General features: G+C 42.4%; 1 protein-coding gene across 1 annotated transcript in view; it reads right to left on the bottom strand.

The window, feature by feature from the left end:
* The window catches only part of gli3 (GLI family zinc finger 3), a 90,865-nt gene that overhangs the window by 16,289 nt on the left and 55,650 nt on the right, over positions 1-18,926 (bottom strand). The window contains exons 5-7 of the mRNA XM_034862170.1: positions 8,146-8,351; positions 4,426-4,587; positions 745-946 (exon numbers count right to left, since the gene is read on the bottom strand). Coding sequence (XP_034718061.1) covers positions 745-946; positions 4,426-4,587; positions 8,146-8,351 — 570 coding nt within the window. The remainder of the gene's footprint in view (positions 1-744; positions 947-4,425; positions 4,588-8,145; positions 8,352-18,926) is intronic.

Genomic DNA, 18,926 nt, shown 5'->3' with positions numbered 1-18,926 from the left:
TGGGGGTTTGACATGGACAATACTCACACACTCTTATTCGCTCAACCACACACTTTCTTTCTCTCACACAGAGTGCATTGTGACCACAGCAATAGTATGCGTGCTGCAGTGTATGAAAAACAACAATCAATGATATTAGAAAATCATTTACAACATCATTTCCCCTGGGGAGATGCTGCTGTTTGAGTTATCATTGGCACATTTTAGTCCCTGAATGACCATCATAAGAGAAGTGCAGTTAATCAAAGCTCCTGAAAGACATTCTGACAGCTAAGAGTTTTTGAACTTTAAAGAGGTAATCGAGTAATTTGGAATGCACTTTCCTAACATTTGGGGGCTCACAACCCACCGATTTTTCAAAAGGAATCCAAATTGAAGCAGCAAAGGCTGAATATCCTGATTTCTGGTCAATGATGTGGGTCAAGCTCCAGAAAAACTGGATCCTACATTTCCCATATTTCTTGATAACTTGATAGTGTCTTCTCATTGCACCTCCCCTATAACTCTTCAAAGCTATCTTCTTTCGAACCCCACACTTACTGTTTGTAGTGCAGGCTTTCAGTTAAAGATTTTAAGTCTCAAGCTCAATCTGACATAATCCTGATAACATCAGCACTGAGCTACAACCAAGAAAATAATAATAACAATCATAATCACAGTGATCATCACCATAACAACCATAATAATTGTAATAATGACCTGGGAGCTTTAAGAAAAAATCACGCTGAACCATTTTCTGATTACCTGATGGCTCCAGCAGAGAGGTGACCGTAGGAGCCGCTGGTGGACGAGCTGGAGCGAGAGTTGTTGAGCATGGTGACGAGAGAGTTGGGAGAGTTGCGGATCATGGTCTGCAGGTCGAAGCTGTGCTCAGAGAGCGGCGAGATGGGCAGCGGGCGTTTCCTGCTGGGCCGCGATGGCAGCCTCGGGCTCGAGAAACGAGAGTCTGCAGGACGAGAAGAAAGCGGAAGATCGGGGTGAGGGACTGGAAAAGAATTACAGTGGAAGTTGAAGGATAAAATGATGATGATGTAAATAATTTGATCACTCAAGCCATGTTTTTTTTAGAGATGAGCATCAGCTAAACACATACAAATTGGTTACAGATCAAAAAAGAGAATTTGCTGGTTTCTACGGGATTTCTGTTTGACTTCATCCAAACTCTAACCTAATCTAACCCTAAAAGATGACATTTTTGTCAATCATCAGACAAAAGGCTCATCTGAATGAGTGTTCAGCTGTCACTTGATGCACTGCTTGCATTTCATCCATGAGAAAACATGTCTTTTATGTTGGAGAAATGCTCTGACTGTGTATGGTAATATTTAATCAAGTCCAATTTGACTCGTTATTCAAATGCAATCAGTGTTGACTGGAAATAGTAAAAAGGGGTTTTGAAAAGGTAAAAGGCGGAAACGGCGCAACCATTCTCTCTGCACATACAATGAGCCACGGGTGGAGATTAAAACATGACTTTTGTTGTCTTTTCACATGGAGATGTCACAAACAAGACAGGGAAAAACAGAGGGAGATGGAAGGAGGGGGGGGAAAGCGCTGAGGGGATGTCGCGCTTCGTGCATGAACTGACACAATGACTTTGTGACTCAAGACTTGGAAATAAAACATTTTGAGTTATTTTATAAAGGCAGACAAAACCAGCATACACAGCCCCGATAACCCCCCTCCATATTTACGTCCCCCACAATCCATCCATCTCCCAAACGTAAACGCTCCATCTCTTGTTTGACACATCCAACGATTACAGAGCGCTCCATTCACATGGTAATCAGAGTGTGTGGATGTGAATGTGGTGGCAGCGGTGGTGTTCTGGCATACATAGGCCTGAGTTTCGACTACCGCATGAAGCTGTAAGGAGAGCAACGCCCCCTTTACATGGTCATTGTATGGAATATCTGTCTTTCTTTATGTCTTAGTGAAGGGGGTGTTGGAGAGGGTGGCATACATGTACACATACAAATCCCAGAGCGCACACAATTGCCTAATACAATGCAGTTCCTCGAAATGTCAGATTTTTCACTATTTCTTTGGCTTGAACCAAATATATAATCCTTTTCACCATCCTGTTTTAGGGAAAATTTGACACACCTGACACTTTTTAAACACGCCGAATCAACCACAAGTTAATTTTCCTAATTCACCACAAGTGAGAGGGGTACTGCCGAGGAGCAGGGCCAGCGTCCCACCATTGCAAAGCCTCATGGGAGTGGTGTTTATTAATGCACAGCCCAAATGATAAATCGGCCAACCGGGGCGACGGAGAGAGGGGCGTCCTAGCTCATAGCGGAACTGTCCCTCTAATTTCCTCTTGATTTATGGACGGGATGGCTGCTTGCGCGCCACGTCATTAATTCTTGTGGCCAGGGAGGGTTCAGACAGGCCAGAATGACGGCGTTGGAAATAAAAGCTGGCTCCCAACACTGGGGTTGAACCCTCGCCGACACACTTTGGGGCCACCTGAGAGGGACGCTTTCACAGGGGAGGGCTGAAGTGTGAATATGTAATATAAGATTGGACTTAATTTTTTTTTTTGTTCAACAAAAAACTTACTTTAACAAAAAAAATCTGCTGTAAGACAGTAAGCCTTTTCCTCAAATTATAGTCAACTTCAAATCACAAGACACTTTTTTGACGAAGCGTTTTAATAAATTTGTCAATCTTCTTTTATAACAGCTCAAGAAGTCTATTCGATTACTACTTTTAAACGATTTGTTTGTATCAAGCATTTGTTCCAGTGTTCAAAATGTTACTTAAAGTGAGCCTATTAATAAGAAAAACACCACATCAGTAGATACCATAGCAATTAAAATGAACTAATAAAGACCACAAATGCAGACTTACTATAGTGATCTATGAGAGCTATGGTACTAATTAGGCAGCAGGAACATAGACAATAGCCCATTAAAGCACAACTAGGCTGGACAGGACCATTGTTTCATTAGCACAACTCTCTCTGAAGGTAATTACCCTGATGTGAAATAGACTAAAATAGCCGCAGTAACATAGTAGCCCAGATTATCAGCAAAAAGGCTCTTGATGGACTCTTCTCTTTGTATATATTTTTTTCTAAAATCCAACAAAGCTTTAAAGTGTTAATTTTCCAGGCATCGAAACACACATTGTTGAAACATGATGAGTTATTACCAGCAATGATCACAGGCGTTTTTTAAGTGAGGAGCATCGCATCTCCACTTAAATTTGGCCCTAATTGTTTTGTTTCAGTCTATTAATCTTAAAAAGTGACACAGAAGAAAGGATCTCTCCAGTGATGAATGGCGGGACATTCCAATTCCCACTTAATAGCAATTAATTTTCTGATACCCGCACAAGTTTGGCTAGTTTTAATTAGTTTGTTCTGAGGAATGGGGGAACTTCACCCCAGATTTTCATGAAAGCGGCGTCTGCCTGACTAAATACATTCTCATCAAAGGGAGTGGGGTGAGGCTGTCTGCCCTTTCTCAGATTCACAGTGCGTTTAATTTCCTATTTACACTTTAAAATAACTCATTAGCATAAGTCAGCTGCACATAGTCCCGAGCCCAACATATTAAGACAATGGCTCATTTAAATAATGTCAAAGTGAAGTCGCAGGTCCCTCCTCGCCGTGGTTGAGCTGTAGCTTGATCTATATATAGTACTAGAGAGGTGTATTGTGAAGGTGCACTTTAGAGGTTCAATTCCCACTGGGGCCACCCAAGCTATAATGTGCAGGTATGCACTCATAATACTTAAAGGTGTGATGCTAGGAGGCATGGATTTTGTGGGTGTTTTTTTAATCCACTGCTGGGCTACATCTGGTAGAAAAATTCAATTTTTTTTTATTTACCTAAAAGTGGTGTATTAACATAATTTCAAAAATTACATTTTAATGTATAATTAGGATATTGTAGTGATTTGAATGCTGTTGAAATAACAGTAATATGCAACTTATTTTGTTTATTTATTTACAATATTTTGTCTGTTTTTTTAACTGAAATGCATTGACATGGTCTGCATATCAATGCTTAATGAAATATTGAGATAGTTAATCTATTTCCAATTTTGGTGAGCTTGACATTTTAAAAAGAAATTAGGGATTGCACGTTCCTTTATGAGTTGAGAAAAGCATTGTTCTTCTTACGCTGTAAAAAAACATTTACCATTTTTACCATCTATTGTAATAGATGACATTTATATTGAAAATAGATAATGCATATTCTTCTATTAATCCCACTTGGCAAGAACCTAAACTTGTCATCACCAAAATTAAGTTCAGAAAACTCCCATGGTCTGTAGATCTCACACACTCAAACTGTTGAGCCCGGGTCAGTTGGACCTCATGTTATAACACTGTAACAGTGGTCCTGGATCAGCACTCATGAGACGATAAAATGGGCTTGTCTTAAACTATTTAGGAGTCAGACTTACTTTCCATCGCCTGCAGGTATTCCATGTGCAGGGCGCTGGCGCTGCTGGCGCCAGCTGTGGACGCCACAGAGGGGAGCAGGTCGTTGGTGTAAGGGCTGCGGTGGCCCGCCAGCAGAGCCATCTGGTGGTAGTACTCGGCTGTGGTCAGACCTGTGTGAGGGGCTGGAGCAGGAGAACGGTCGGGTCAGTAAAGAGGAAACCAAGAAGTGAAGCAGACAGGAGTTGTAGGTAGAGAGGTGTTGGAAGAAGGAGGGTTGAGAAAGAACAGAGGAATTAAAATGAATAGGTAATGAAGAAAAAACATGGAGGAGAGCACCTGCATCTGCACCGCATTTCAAACCTGCGTTCATTTACATTAAATGATAATCAGCTCAGCAGAACAGTAATGAGCACATTAGCAACACCATCAAGTTAAGCAAAACAGCTGCACAGGGAGCATCACCTGAAGTGGAGGGCCTCGCTGGGGATTACCGGATGCTTGCTCAGAGATTACAGTGAGTGTGCATTAGTGTTTGATTGATGCACTCATGCCGAGCACAGCATAACTGATCGTCTTACAATACAATTCTTTAACAGCCTTTTCTCTTCTTTTTACTGTTCCTTGATCACTTTAAAGAGAGAGAGTGTGTGTGTGGTAAGAGTATGTGGGCTGACACATCTTTTGCCAGAGACGGTGCTTGTGTGTTGTACGGCTGCAGTGTGCAGATATGCAACCTGCTCCTCAACTGTGCTCCCTTAGACACTATGTAAAAACAAAAGGCCTAAATCTGCCCGGACGTACTGCATCTGCATGCACAAAGACACAGCAAACGATTCTGCCTCCACTTCACTTTCTCTCTCTTTTTTTCAAAATGCCTCTCTTTTCCAAGTCATTCCCATAGTTATAGAGCGCGGTAAGTCCTTGAACCATAGCCTAAAAATAAACATCTGGTGGTGGGCTTCCTTATGCAAATATTTTAAGAAAGAGAGAGGAAAAGACTAACACTGTGGTTTAGGATGCAAATATAGAATCGGTTCACTTCAGACCCACAGAGTGCTGCACCCCCCCCCCCCTAAACTGAACAAATAAAAAGAAAATAAAGAAAGAAAGACTGTGTGAGGAGATTTCCTCTTCATGCTGGTCTGTACGCCTGCAATATGCATCCATGATTGGTTGAATGAATGAAAGAAAGAAAATCTAAATTAATTCGATCTGGGTATTATGTCTTCAGTGGAAGGGGGGAATTTCTTAATTGTCTCTGCTGTTCCGCCTTAGCTTTGCTTTTGCATTCAACCATAATATGGCCCATTCCGTTTCCAACATGCAAAAAGGGCTTTGCAGAATTTCTAAATCAGAAACATTGGCATCCCAGATCGATCCTGGGGGCAAAAAGCAGGAAGTGGGGGCAGGCTGTCAGTGTGGCACTCGGGCAGAGACGTGCCTCAGGACTTGGTGAGCCACCGGGTGCTCCTTCAGCATTACAATAGGATCAGGGGTAAGCTTACCTCTGAACACCATCTCACATAGACAAGAGAGAAGTATTGTGTGAGGGAGGAGCAAAAAGTAAATAAATAAATAAAAAGATGTGAAAGCAAACGTGTGGCAGCAAGAAGGTGGCACTCCCACCCACTTTAAATCTCCATTAGATTAGTTAATTAATTCTTCATTATTCAAATGTATAATGTATTTGGTAGGAACAAAAATTGCATATTGAAGGAGGCTCCCTGTAAGCGTGGTGATATACTAACAACACAAAAGCTGATGGGTTCATTAATCCCTGGATTGATTAAAGGAGTAATTATGTGCCTCGTTCACAATTAACAGCATTATGAGCTGAAAGGGGATCATGTGGTAGGTTGGAGAAACTATGTAGATTTAAAGCAGGCTGAGACTGGTGCACATTATGTTGTGGAAATGGAAAATTGGAGGGTAGAGAGTTTGAGCTTGAGTTTATTCTTCATGGTCCCAAGGAGTGATGTTGGAGTGCAGGAGAGCAGGAGAGGCGGTGGAGGGAGACTCTCAGTCTTCACTCAGCTTTTTTAACAGACCTGGATGAGAGGAAGTGGAGTGTGCTGGTGCAGAGGATATGGCCCTGCTGTCTGCCGTTTCAGAAATACACTTCAATGCAAGGTGAGGAGCTAAAGTGCGGCTGAAGTGCCAAAGTGTCGATGGCTGATGACACAGGGCCGTAGAAGGACTTCAGGCCTTTGCATGTTAACGGTGAATGAATGATATTTGGCAAATTAACAAAAACTAAGCGTTTTAGTGCATCGTCATTTGCAGCATTTAGCACATAAACAAAAAGGATTGTAGCTAACAACTGACTTGTTTTCATTATTAATTTTTCTGTTGTATACTTTTCAGTTAACCACTTAATTATGTAGTCTACACAATGTCTAAGAAATGTGAAAGTTTAAATCACAGATGACAAAACACAAAGTGATGTCTTAGAATTGCTTTGATTTGTCTCACTAGCCAGTTCAACATTTTAAATAATAGAGTAAAAAAAACAGAAAAGAAACAGAAAATCTTCAGATTTGCGAAGCTGGAAACAGCAAATACGGGGGATTTTATCTCAGTATAATTTAATTTAATTTAGATTTTATATTCTTCATTGATCCCCAATTGGGTAATTAAAATTTACATTCTGTTGTTATTACACACTACACACGGGCTTGACATACACACACACACACACACACACACACACACACACACACACATGGTAAAACACCCTGAGGGGTTAGGGGGAGTTTGGTGCCTTGCTCAAGAGAACCTTGGCAGTAACGGATCCCTTTAATCAGTCCCTGAATTTCACTTCACTATTGATTTGTAAACTCACATCATTTAAACGCTATCAATCATTTCATTTCACCACACAACACTAACTTGCTAAACGTGATTAATTTATTGTAGTGAGAGTTTTTCTTTTAAACGTTTTTTTTTAAATTATTTTAGGTCAGTTTTTTAATAATTCGCCTACATCCGGTGTCCACTTTAATTGATTTCCCAGTCCAAATTCATCTTTAGATCTCAGGAAACAAATGCTCCCTGTAGGACACCACAACATAACATCCCCCAACCCTGAACTTGCATCCTCCCTCGGTGTGAGCGTTGTAACTGTACGTGACCCTGCCGCTCACTGATGCATCCTCCTGAGGTCTCTTACACGACTCACAGATCAAAAGGATTAGCTTGCCTCCAACCTGCACCCCCACCCACACGGATCGCGTCACACTCATAATACTCCCATCCAGCGCCTACCTCACTCAGATAACATCTCACCAACCCCTGGGTCTTAATAGAGATGGATCTAGTTGCCTCTCACCTGACCTCGTCTAAACTCATACAGGAATTTAAGGGATACAGAGAATTGAGATTCCCGCCAATAGCAATCAAACCTCACAACTCAATTTCAACAATCTCTTCTTTTTTTTTAAATACTTTTTGGGGTCTTTTTCCTTTATTCGATAGTGACAGTGGATAGACAGGAAAGGGGGAGAGAAAGAGAGGGGAGGATTAAGGCCGCAGATTGGATTCAGCCTACATGGGCCGCATGCTCTTACTGGGTGAGCTAGAGGCCGCCCCACAACAATCATTTTTAAGGGTCTTTGCCGCCCCTTTCTGCTCGGCTGGGGTTGGGTGCAGATGTGCATGTGTGTGCTGAGTGTACACCATGTGCTGTGAGTGTGTAGATGCATCATGCTATGAGTTGTCAGTGTATTTTTCACTTTATTCACCATCTGCAGGGCTGAGGCCCCGTGTGGCTGACAGAACAGAGATGGAGGGGCTGCTGTGGAGCGAGCGGATGTAGTCCATGTATGGGTTGATGTAGGGGTGCGGAGGGTGAAAGGGCGACTCCGCCCCCACAGAGGGGTTCCGCTGGGGTGAGATCCGGATGAGGGAGATGTCTGAGAAAGCTGGACTGCCCGCTAGCCCAGGAGGTCTGCAGACACACAAAAGAAAGAAAAATATAGAAAGAACATGAATACATATTTACTCAAAATAGAACTTACAGCATTCACACACGTTTATTGAGGAAAATGTGTGTGCCTGCTGTCAACATTGATGCTTATAGGATACATTTTTAGGTGGTAATCATTTGAAAACTTGCAGTTTACAGTTTAAGTGAAGATTGATTGAGACTCCATGCATGAGACATGAGATTATTCCACACTGTCACCACATGTGGAATAATAAGATCTTTTGATTTGATTAACATTCTATAAACAAAACATCAATAATCTACAATTTTAACATCATCCTCATTTTATTAGGCCTGACAGGCTCTCACCATTCAGATTTTACTACCATGGGTGGACTGGCAGTGGCAAGGCCAAGCAAATGGACTGTGACACTATCTCTCTCGCTCCATCTGCAAGGCAGAGAAGAAAGCGCTGCATTCCAACTGCTCCCTACACAGACATTTCCTCAGATCAAAGGCAGCTTTCACCACTGTGTCTTAATCAGAGGGAAACGTTAGACCAAGCTCACCGCTGGCCAGGGCCAGACAAGCAACGCTCCACCACTTTACTCAGATGGCTTCAAACTTGGCTTTGGGCAGAGACCGTGTTCAGAATTGCACATGACGGATACAATGTTGCACAAAATCCATCAGCAAGTCTCGCAAAAGATCGACAATCATTGTCTTAAAATAGAAAACACGAGCGCTATAAGGCTATTCTTTTTAATCCAAAATCTTTACTGTGAATGGTCTCTATGATACGAGATGTGAAATAAAGTTGAGAACAATCAAGAAAACTTCTTAGGAGCCAAGTTTGAGATGAAGTAATTTGTCTCCCTTTTTATAATTGGCTAGGAGGGCAAGGAAACTTCATAATGATGGCCTTCACCACAAAGGCCTTCCCCTGAGGATGTGGAGAAATCCACATATCAGCCAGACATTAACAGGCTAAGAGATTAGACTGAATTATCCCCTCCACTTCTCTGTGGCTCCCCAGTGGACCAGTGTACTGTGACAAAAGACCCCAGGAGAAGGAGAGGAAAAGGAAAGGAGGGAGGGAGAGGGAAAAGTGGGGGTTTGAGAAGGAGGTGAGGAGAGATAGAAGAGGGTGGGAAAAGACGGGAGAAAGAAGGAGAGACCATGGCCCAGAGTTTGTCTCACAGAGACCTTGAGCAAGGCCAGGGGAGCAGAACAGCCCAATTACAACCTCCGCCCCTTCCCCTGATCCCCTACCAGCCCCTCCGTCCCTCCACTTCACAGCCCTCCTAATGAAAGACCTCAGGTCAGGGCAAATAATGACTAAGGCACTGAGGAGTGGAAGCAACACACACACCCACACACACACACACAGACATATGTGTACACAGGCATTCACACATACAAACTTTTTGTCTTCAGGTAATGAGTCCAAAGGGGCTATGGGGTGTCTTTTTAAAGGCTTTCATGAGTATGTGACAACATGTCTCAGTGATGCTGAAGCAGGTGTGTGTGAAAAAAGACACTCTTACTCTCAGGAGTGGAATTTTCAGTGAAAGCCTTGTTGCTAAAGTGTGCAAAGGTGGCAGATTAAGGGATCATGATATCTGACAATGCAACTCAATGGTGATGGAAAATAATGTTCACCTCCATTTGATTGTTGTGTTTCTGCACGTCTCCCATCAAAAGATTCCACAGAGAGATTGTTTTACTTCCTCCACACCTAGACTAGCAAGTCACGCTGAGGGCAACCTTTCACCTCAAAACAGACGTGTGAAAGAGTGTGTGTTTATGATGAGCAAGTCTTATGCCCACACACCACCATACCATGCCTCATTTACTCAGGTCAACAACACAGCCGCAGAGTGACGCTCACTTTGATGTCACATGCCTGAGCATAGATCTCTCACACACACACACTCACACCCACACACACACACACACACAAAGGCGTGCAGGGGCACATGGGCAGCTGAGGGGAAACAAAAAAAACTGCTCTGTCATTGATGAAAAATGGAAAAACCTCGACTTTTTAAAATCACATCCTGCATCTGACGTTGTTACACACAAGTCGTTGGAATACAATTAAATTACCAGATGTATGAAGGCCCATTAAATAGCAAAGTATATGGGACAAAGATGTCCATGTCCCTGAAACGGCTCCATTTGACATTTTAGACATTGTCAATGTAGAAACAAGACCCCAGAAGGAAAGGTACAAGATTTTATGAGTTTTTTTTCCCCCATCTGGCCCTCCACATTTGAAGAGAGCCAGACACCCACTCTGGCTGCCATGACACTGATTAACCCTGTCATGCATTGGCTGCATCTCCCTACACTGACCGTGGCTAAATGCCTCTGCTCGGCTTGTTTTTTTCAACTAACTTAGCGAATAATAATAGAGTACTCCTGGAAGGCCAGGGGGAAAAGAGAAAACTTGAGAAAAGAAAAGAAAGAGCATGTGTTGATTGGTGGGAAGATGGTGGCACAAGAAAGAGGGGGATATAAGCCTGTTGAAAGGTGAAAAGGAAAAGAAAAGTTTGGAGAGAAAAAAAGGTGAGGAGAGAGGACGTGAGGGAGGGCTGCCGAGAGGGAGGGAAGACACTTAGACCGTGAACAGTAGTTGGGAGAGGAAGGAGTGAGTGTGTGAAGATAATGGACTATGAATTGGGAGGGAAGGACGTACGGAGAAGACTAAGGAGAAAGGGGGAGCTGGAGAAGGAGAAGGAGGAGAGAAAAAGAGGTCTCCAGGGGCGCAGAGCCAGGTGTGAGGGGATTTGAGGAGGACAGGAGAGAGATGGATGGTTTGGAGGAGTGTGTCATCTCTTTACTTGTGGGAGAAAAAGTAAGAGGGTGTCCGATCCTCCGTGTTCAGCTGCTCTCTGCAGTGCTCGCCGTGATCGCCTTAGCATCTGCCAGTATACATTAATCAACATGACGAAAGGAAGTAATCTGACAACATGCAGTGTGTGTGCAGGAATGTTCACCCTGTGTGTGTGCTTGAGTAAGTGTGAGCGCCAGAGAAGTGGCGTCTTAGTTACACCTGATTTAAGATTTACATCAAAGCTGTACCGCAGGCTTTTCTGCCTCACCAAAAAAAAACAACTTTTCCTTCATTCCTATTAACCCTCAAAAGAAGACATTCTGCAAACAAGGGCACAAGGAAAGACTGAGCTCCTGACATATGGAAGCCATTTCCTTTCACGTGGCCTTGCTTAAACCAGCAAGCGCCTCTTTGAGACATTGCATGTTTACACGGGGCGGTCTGTGGATTTTAAACTGTCGTCTTTTTTCACCGGATGAATACACACTTGCCAAGTGTAAATATGCCCCCAAAGGATTTTGAGGTTTCATGGAGGGGTGTGTGCTCATGTAAACACGCCTTGAATCTTTGTTTGGAACAAGGTTGTATCAACACTAATAATTTTTCTGGTGAAAGCTGCAGTAGAAGCACACAGTTGTGGTGAAGGTTGATGACATCACTCAGGACAGAAGGTATCATTGTGGTGCAGCAGTTAGACCTGGTAGTATTGGTACAGCGGTTTGCTAAAACAGGAACCGTGCTTTGCAAAATACTTTTAGCTTAAGCATGACATGGTTGCGCATGAAATTACTTTAAAATGTCTTGATTTGTGCTTCACAGGGTACAGGATGTTCGTAGACCATCATGTTTTCACCCACAGATGCTGGAGTGGTCCAAAAAAGGTGATTTGAAATAGAAAAGTTCCCGATACTGACCGAAATCCAACTTAAGAAATCGCCATCAAGAATCACTAAGACAACTGAGAGTGAAAGACAATTGAAATTCAACATTTTTATTTTCAACGTTGCAAAAGGAAGCAATAGAAATAGGAAATTAGATTTTAATTTGGGGAAACGCTACAATTGCCACCTGTTTACCTCATCAATTACTTTGACTTAATATCATGTTTTCACAAAAAAAACAGGTATATATTTAAATAAAACAGTTTATGTCACAGTCTGGCTCTGGGCCAAGATACCCTCAGACTTTTTTGTGGAACACTGGACTGTTTGGGTTTTTTCTGTTAGCTGTGTTTTTCCTCCGATATTCCTGTGCTGCTTTTCCCACCTTTGCCCATCTACACACCTGTTCTGAGTCAGCCTCGTTAGTCTTCCCCTGCCTAATCACCTCATTCCCCTCACCTGAGCCCATCTCTCCACCTGCACTTTATCACCTCTCCGGTAAGTTTGTATTTAAGTCCCTGGTTTTCAGTTGGGTCTCTGTTTGATCCTTGGTTTTGTTATGTTTTGATCAGTTTTGCGTTGCCAGCATGAACCTTAAATAAAGAGTTATTTATTTAGGTTCCTGTTTGCTGCAGCCTCATGCGTTTAGGTCCCCCGTTTCCACTATTCATGAAAGTATTCATGACAGTACAACGAACGCCGTGCAACAAGTAACCAGTAACATAGCTCAAACGCAGCGTTCGTGGTTCGACTCGGTACACATATGTTATTAACCCCTAGGTTCATTTTGTCCTTACAGTATGCAGAGCACTGATTATATTAGGCAGAAATAACTAAGGATGTTAAGTTTCTGTATGGGAGGGGTGGGGTCATTTCAGCTGTTTTATCCTGAAGTGATACAAAGGTTTCTGAGGGACAAATGTTCTAAATAGTATTTTTCCTAGTTGAAGTGCTTTTTAATGATGTTCTGTTAATGTTTTGGGTGATCATTTATGTAATCTGGGTTTTTGGTTTGTGTGTTTGATTTAGTGTTTGATCATGTTTTATAATTATTGGTGTACCATGACCAAGACCCGGGTGGGGACTGATGGCATCTGAGTAGTGAGAAAGTATTTAATAGTCTGTACACAGATTGAAAATTATTAACTCTCCCTCCTGAGTGAAGATAATGACGATACCGAGACTATTAAATAGGATCCGGAAAATGTTTTGGACAACAATGCACAGCAGTTTAAGATTTATTAGGATTAAGAGATTGGTGGTAATAGGGCTAAGCTATATATTGATATTATATCGACATCAACACAGTGACTAGATATCACCTTAAATTTTGGATATTGTAATATAGTGAGACAAAGTTGTCTTTTCCTGGTTTTCAGGCAGTAGTGGGATTTTTCTGAATTTACCAGACGTATTAGCTGTTTTATTAATCGCCTTCACCCACTTAATCACTGTATCTGCATTATTGGTAATTACTACATTTATCAAAACTCTCGTGTTAATATTTTGCAAATGCACCAATAGTCAACCCTACAATATTGGCACAATAATGACATTGATGTATTTGGTCAAACATTTTTTGATATTTGATTTTCTCCCTATAGACCTTTTTCATGGCGGACATGTTGACATGTCATAGTAGAAAAAGCAAAGGTGTATTGAAAACCATTAATGATGGCTGCATTCCACTTAGGAGACACCCTCACTGAAATAGCTCACTGGGAAACTTGACGGAATTGAGCCATTGTTAAGGTTATCAACTTCAGCTGTGCTTTTAGGCATTGAATTAAGTCCTTGCTATAATAATTCACTCATGCTATTGCAGCCAGGTTGAACTATATTTCAAGGTGATATGGAAGCATGTACACATATGTTCTCATGCAGTATATGAAATATAAAGAAAGACTGGGCAGTAAAAAAAGACAACCTATGTAGACCCATCTGTCTTGACACATGTGGCCACAAAGAGCTGAGTGAGGTGGCAACTGGGGTTTTGGAGGGAACTGGGATCAGTCAGGTGTCAGGTCCTCTTCTGACCGAGGCTGACAGCATCCCACACCTCCAAACTCCGCTCAATCTCACCACCTCATAGAACCTTGTGCACCCCCCCTACTCATACCCACCCAGCCACAGCATAAGGCTGCCACCGCTGTGAAAGCCTAAACCAGAGAGGAGGAAGAGAGGGGCTCCTGACAGCGGAAACAGAAGCACTTTAAAGCTCCAAACCCTTTCACTGAGATCAAAGGGCCACGGGAACAGAGCCAGCTGAGACTCAAGGAGAGAGGGAAGGCAGCTGAGACAAGGGGAGAGAGAAAGAAGACAGACAGACAGAGACACAAACAGAGGAAGGTAGATATATATTCTAGGTTCCTAATGATTCAGTTGGAAAGTCTTCATTAAGTTCTGCCAATGAAGCACATTCCAATGACTTCATTTTCCACATTAGTAATGACAATTACAGCAGCAGTTTACACTCATGTTACTTTCGGATCTAGCCTGCCTTCAGTCAAACCACCGGCCTCTGGAACTGACTGCTGTGGCAAAAGAATGAATTAACATTACGCCACGAAAGGTGGATACATTTAAAAATCTTTTTCCAACCTAAGCCAAAAACTTCTTCCCCATGAAATGGAGCTTCTTGAAAATACTGCAATATGGACACACGGTGTGATGCAGATGGCAAATAAAAGATTATTGCTATGTCATAAATCTATAGAATATGCCGGCAATGTTAAAGTTACAATTTCAAAGATCTCAGTTGGGTTCTCTTTGGCAAGCGGTAATTGCAGGTCTGTCTTTGGATCTTGCTTTCACACTGACATTTCATTGTCTCTAGCCATCCCTTAGCCCCGCCTACCCTTTCTGGCAGACCAACCATTGCTGGGTGTCTGGGAATGCCGCCACAGAAATCTTGTTCGTAAATCGGAAAATGCATCAGTGGGCCATAGGCTTAATCAAGGCTCAATCAACATTGTGTTACCTCATTCGGTGATAGGTAGTGACTAGAGACATTTATTAATATGAAATGACTTTATTACTTTAAGAAGCAAACTTTCTTTAACGTCCAGCATCAATAACTTGTATGACGAAATGCAAGTCGCCAAAGGTGACCAATTACAGCTGTTGCAGTATCTCATGTCATCAACTGTGTAGTTCAGTGCTAATTAACTTACGGTGGGTGGCTAAACTTAGGGTGCTGGTTGGCTCGCCGACAATTTCGTATTCACAATGAAAATAAATGATGACGTACACTAGGAATGCAAACACTGGCCTTTCGGGGGCGCTCCACATTTGAAAAGTTTATATCTCGTAAAGGGCTCATGCGATCTTTACAAAATTTGTAGTGCACGATCTAGGGCCACTCCTGAGGCCACTCTTACAATGTTGTACTGATTGGTCAAGATGGATGTGGTCTATTACGTCCATAACAAAAACATTGGTGATTTTTACAATGGATATATACAATATATGCAAATGGTAAGTTTGCATTTTCAATTTACTACAGACTTGTGGGTCGTTGGGTGGGATTCTCACGCAAGGCTTAGACCCTGTGCACCTGAAAAAAATCCTTTTTAAAGAAAGCTGATTTACGGACCTTTTAATGTTTATTTATTTGATCTGATAAACAATATGAACATTTGTTTACTGCTCCCTGGCTTTTAGCAATGCACGATTTTTCTTAAATTCCCATTAAGCAAAGAAGAAGATGATGCTTTTACTTATAGCTTTTTGAATTATTTTTGGAAATTTACAAGGCTTTCACATTCTAGAATTAACCAAAACAAGTGAGCAGCCTGACAGAACAGATGTTCCAGAGATTTAATCTATCAGTCTCTGGCTGCATTTTTGTAATAACCTCCTTATAATCCTAAAAACTCTAGTAGTATATATATCAGGGACTTGAACCGTTTGTTCCCCATGTGATCCAATGTTCCTCCCGGCTGGGCCGAGCAGACCGCGGGGCTGGCATGGCACAGTGAGGTTGCCAGGCGTTCAGGGTAACTATGTTCCCCCGGAGCTGTGAGGGCTCTGTGTGACCTCCTGACATCAAAGGCCTGGGTGGGTTCAGAGAGGTGGGGATAGCTTTCTATTCATGGTCACATCAAGCAGGATTCCCTCTCTGTGGGATACTTCTGGAGGCGTGCCAGACATTCCCATATACCGTGGAGTCAGTTCTCTCTCACACACACACACACACACACGCTGTCCAGTTGAAGACCCACGACTCTTCTTAGGTTTCTCCGTCTCCTCCCCCTGTGTGTTTCAGTCACACTCACACTGTCCACATGTGAGAACCTAGTACATCCCTGTAGGCACGTATCACTTCCACGCCGCTGGAGTGATAACATATGTTTATCAACAGGAGCCAGTGAGTGTGACAAGTTAAAGTCATAACAAATGGGTCCAGGTGTCAGAGGACTGGTTATATCTGAAGGTGTGTCACACATGGAAAAACACTTCTTGTTTTACATCTAGGATCGTCGACTTTTTATCACTTGCGCCGGTTCCAAATTACTTATTTTGAAAAGTTTGTTTGGCTTTGCAACACACAGCAGGAGTTTTTTTTTCCTCTTCGCAGGCTGTTTCAAAAAACAGTTTTCCACACTACAATTAAATGTAATTTCAGCCATCGAGATAAGAATGTCTACCAAAACGAATCAACAGATTGTATAGCGAGGGATTTAAAACTTAAAAGTAAAATTACACAAAATGAGGCTGCCTTTTTTCTTGTAATTTCAAGAAGGGCTGGAATCAGGGAACAAACATGAGGCCAAAAAAACCTGTTCTTGTTTCTTTTTGTTTTACTCCCATGCTTGATTTAGCCTTTTTACAAATTGTTTTGCATGGACCATTCCACCTTCATCTCCAGTTTTTACTTGATTGCGGCTATTTTTCAAAGCAGGTGGAATTAGCACTGCTCTCAGTCAGTGTTTTGAGTTCCTCTGGCATGCCCCAGGCTAGAGAGAAGACAGGAGGGGACTCATGGGTGTTGAAGTGTTAAACTTGTGAAAACAGGGAGGAAGCACATCTATCTTTCCTTTTCCTCTCAAGTAATGTCTCGATGGCCCGATGCCTTTAAACAAAAACTCAGCTGATGCCTGCAGCTAAACAGGGTTCAGGTTCTACACCCCACCGCCTCCGCTACCCTGACAAGTCTGGGTAATGAGAGTGTGCGTCTGCGTATACGGCCTATCTCAGGTGAGGAGAATGAGTGTGGCCCAGGGCTGCAAGGAGCAGCGTGGATCCCCCCTCAATTCACCACGTCACGCTGGGCTGCTGAAATCAGCAGCCGCACGGATGGGCCTGAGCAAATCACAAACAATTCACAGCGCTACAAGACAGCAGAGACACACTGCTGGAGATGGTTAATCCTTCAGACAGAGATCTGAGGTAGAACAACAGAAAAAATAAGGGGGGGGGAGGGAGAGCTGACACACCGAGGAAGGAAAACAGGAGCATCAGGTACAAGCCCCAACAATATGTTTCCTTCTCAGCGCTGAAAATCTCCTTTTCAGAATGAAATCCATCATGTTTTCCTAATACATACTTCTTGTAGAGGAGGGGAAGGACAGAAAATCCAGACAGAAGAAAGGCAAGTGCTGGTGGAGAAGTAAAAAGACACAGCCTACTTTAAGGCCATTTCATCCATCTTGTTGGACTAATAAAATGTCATGGGTAGTTTCTTGATATTTAATCATGAAGGGGCTGGGCTGCGAGCGTGGTGGTGCCAAGCGCAGGCTTGATGAAGCTTTGGGAGGCTTAAACACAGACCTGTGTACATTCTGGATATACCCAGAGGAGGCTATTTCACAAAACTGCTACATAAGTGACAACTGTTGAATAAAGAGTAGGGAATTCCTAATAAGCCTGCTCTGGGAACCTTTTATTTATTTATTTTACTTAAGTGAGAAAAAGAAGTTACCTAGCTTTATTTAACACTTTGAATAAAGTTTCATTACTAATGTAGCAAAATCCCTCACAAAGAGATGTCAAAAAATAATGGACATTCAACAAAAAGCTTGTTGCATTCTCCCCTACAGTCACCCTGTAGCATGCGTACATATCTGTGCAGCTCCCGACGGACACTCGTAGGGAAAAAAAACTTCACAGGCTGACCCCATGTAAAAAAAAAAAGCAAAGTGAAGTATCACGGGGGACAGAGAAGGGTTCCTTTTTTGCTCACTCCAAAAGACATTATTAGATGAAACTATCACACTATCAGATGTAATGGACGCCCCATCTGATAAGGGAGATAACCGAGGGCTTAGAGAATAGAATAGCTTCATGTGATATGAATTAATTTGCATTGGAAGGGAGAGTGTAACAGGAGTGAAATTCCCTGTGACTTAGAAGATAAACAAATAGAATAAAGGAGGAGAAGAGGTGCAGAAGATGTAAGGGAGGCAATCAAATAATATCTACTTACATTAAAAACTGTGGTTGGTCTTAAGATGGACTTTAACTGGATTAGAGGCATTTTAAACATGAAGCATTATTACAAAGGGTTACATTTGGATTTCTTAAATCATATATTGAAGTCATGAGGAAAGACGGAGAGAGGGATGAAAGGAAAGGAAAGAGAGGGAAAGTAGGGAGGATGGAAAATGAGGGGAGCTGGAGAGGATTTATGACCCTATTCCCCTGGTCTCGTTACCTTCTGTACTGTACTGTACTTACTGGCCCCCAGTGTGGGATCGCAAGGTCTGGAGCCCACAGCCCAGAGATCAGAGTAATGGAAACTCCACATTTCCACATTTCTACACTGCTATAGCCTGACGTCAATAGGGCAAAGGAAAAAAATATATACAGTGGGTACGGAAAGTATTCAGACCCCTTTAAATTTTTCACTCTTTGTTTCATTGCAGCCTTTTTCCA

This window comes from Etheostoma cragini, chromosome 22 (genome assembly GCF_013103735.1).
Source record: "Etheostoma cragini isolate CJK2018 chromosome 22, CSU_Ecrag_1.0, whole genome shotgun sequence".
Lineage (NCBI taxonomy): Eukaryota > Metazoa > Chordata > Actinopteri > Perciformes > Percidae > Etheostoma > Etheostoma cragini.
The sequence above is the reverse complement of the archived record's forward strand: the minus strand, read 5'-3'. Positions and strand labels throughout refer to the sequence as shown.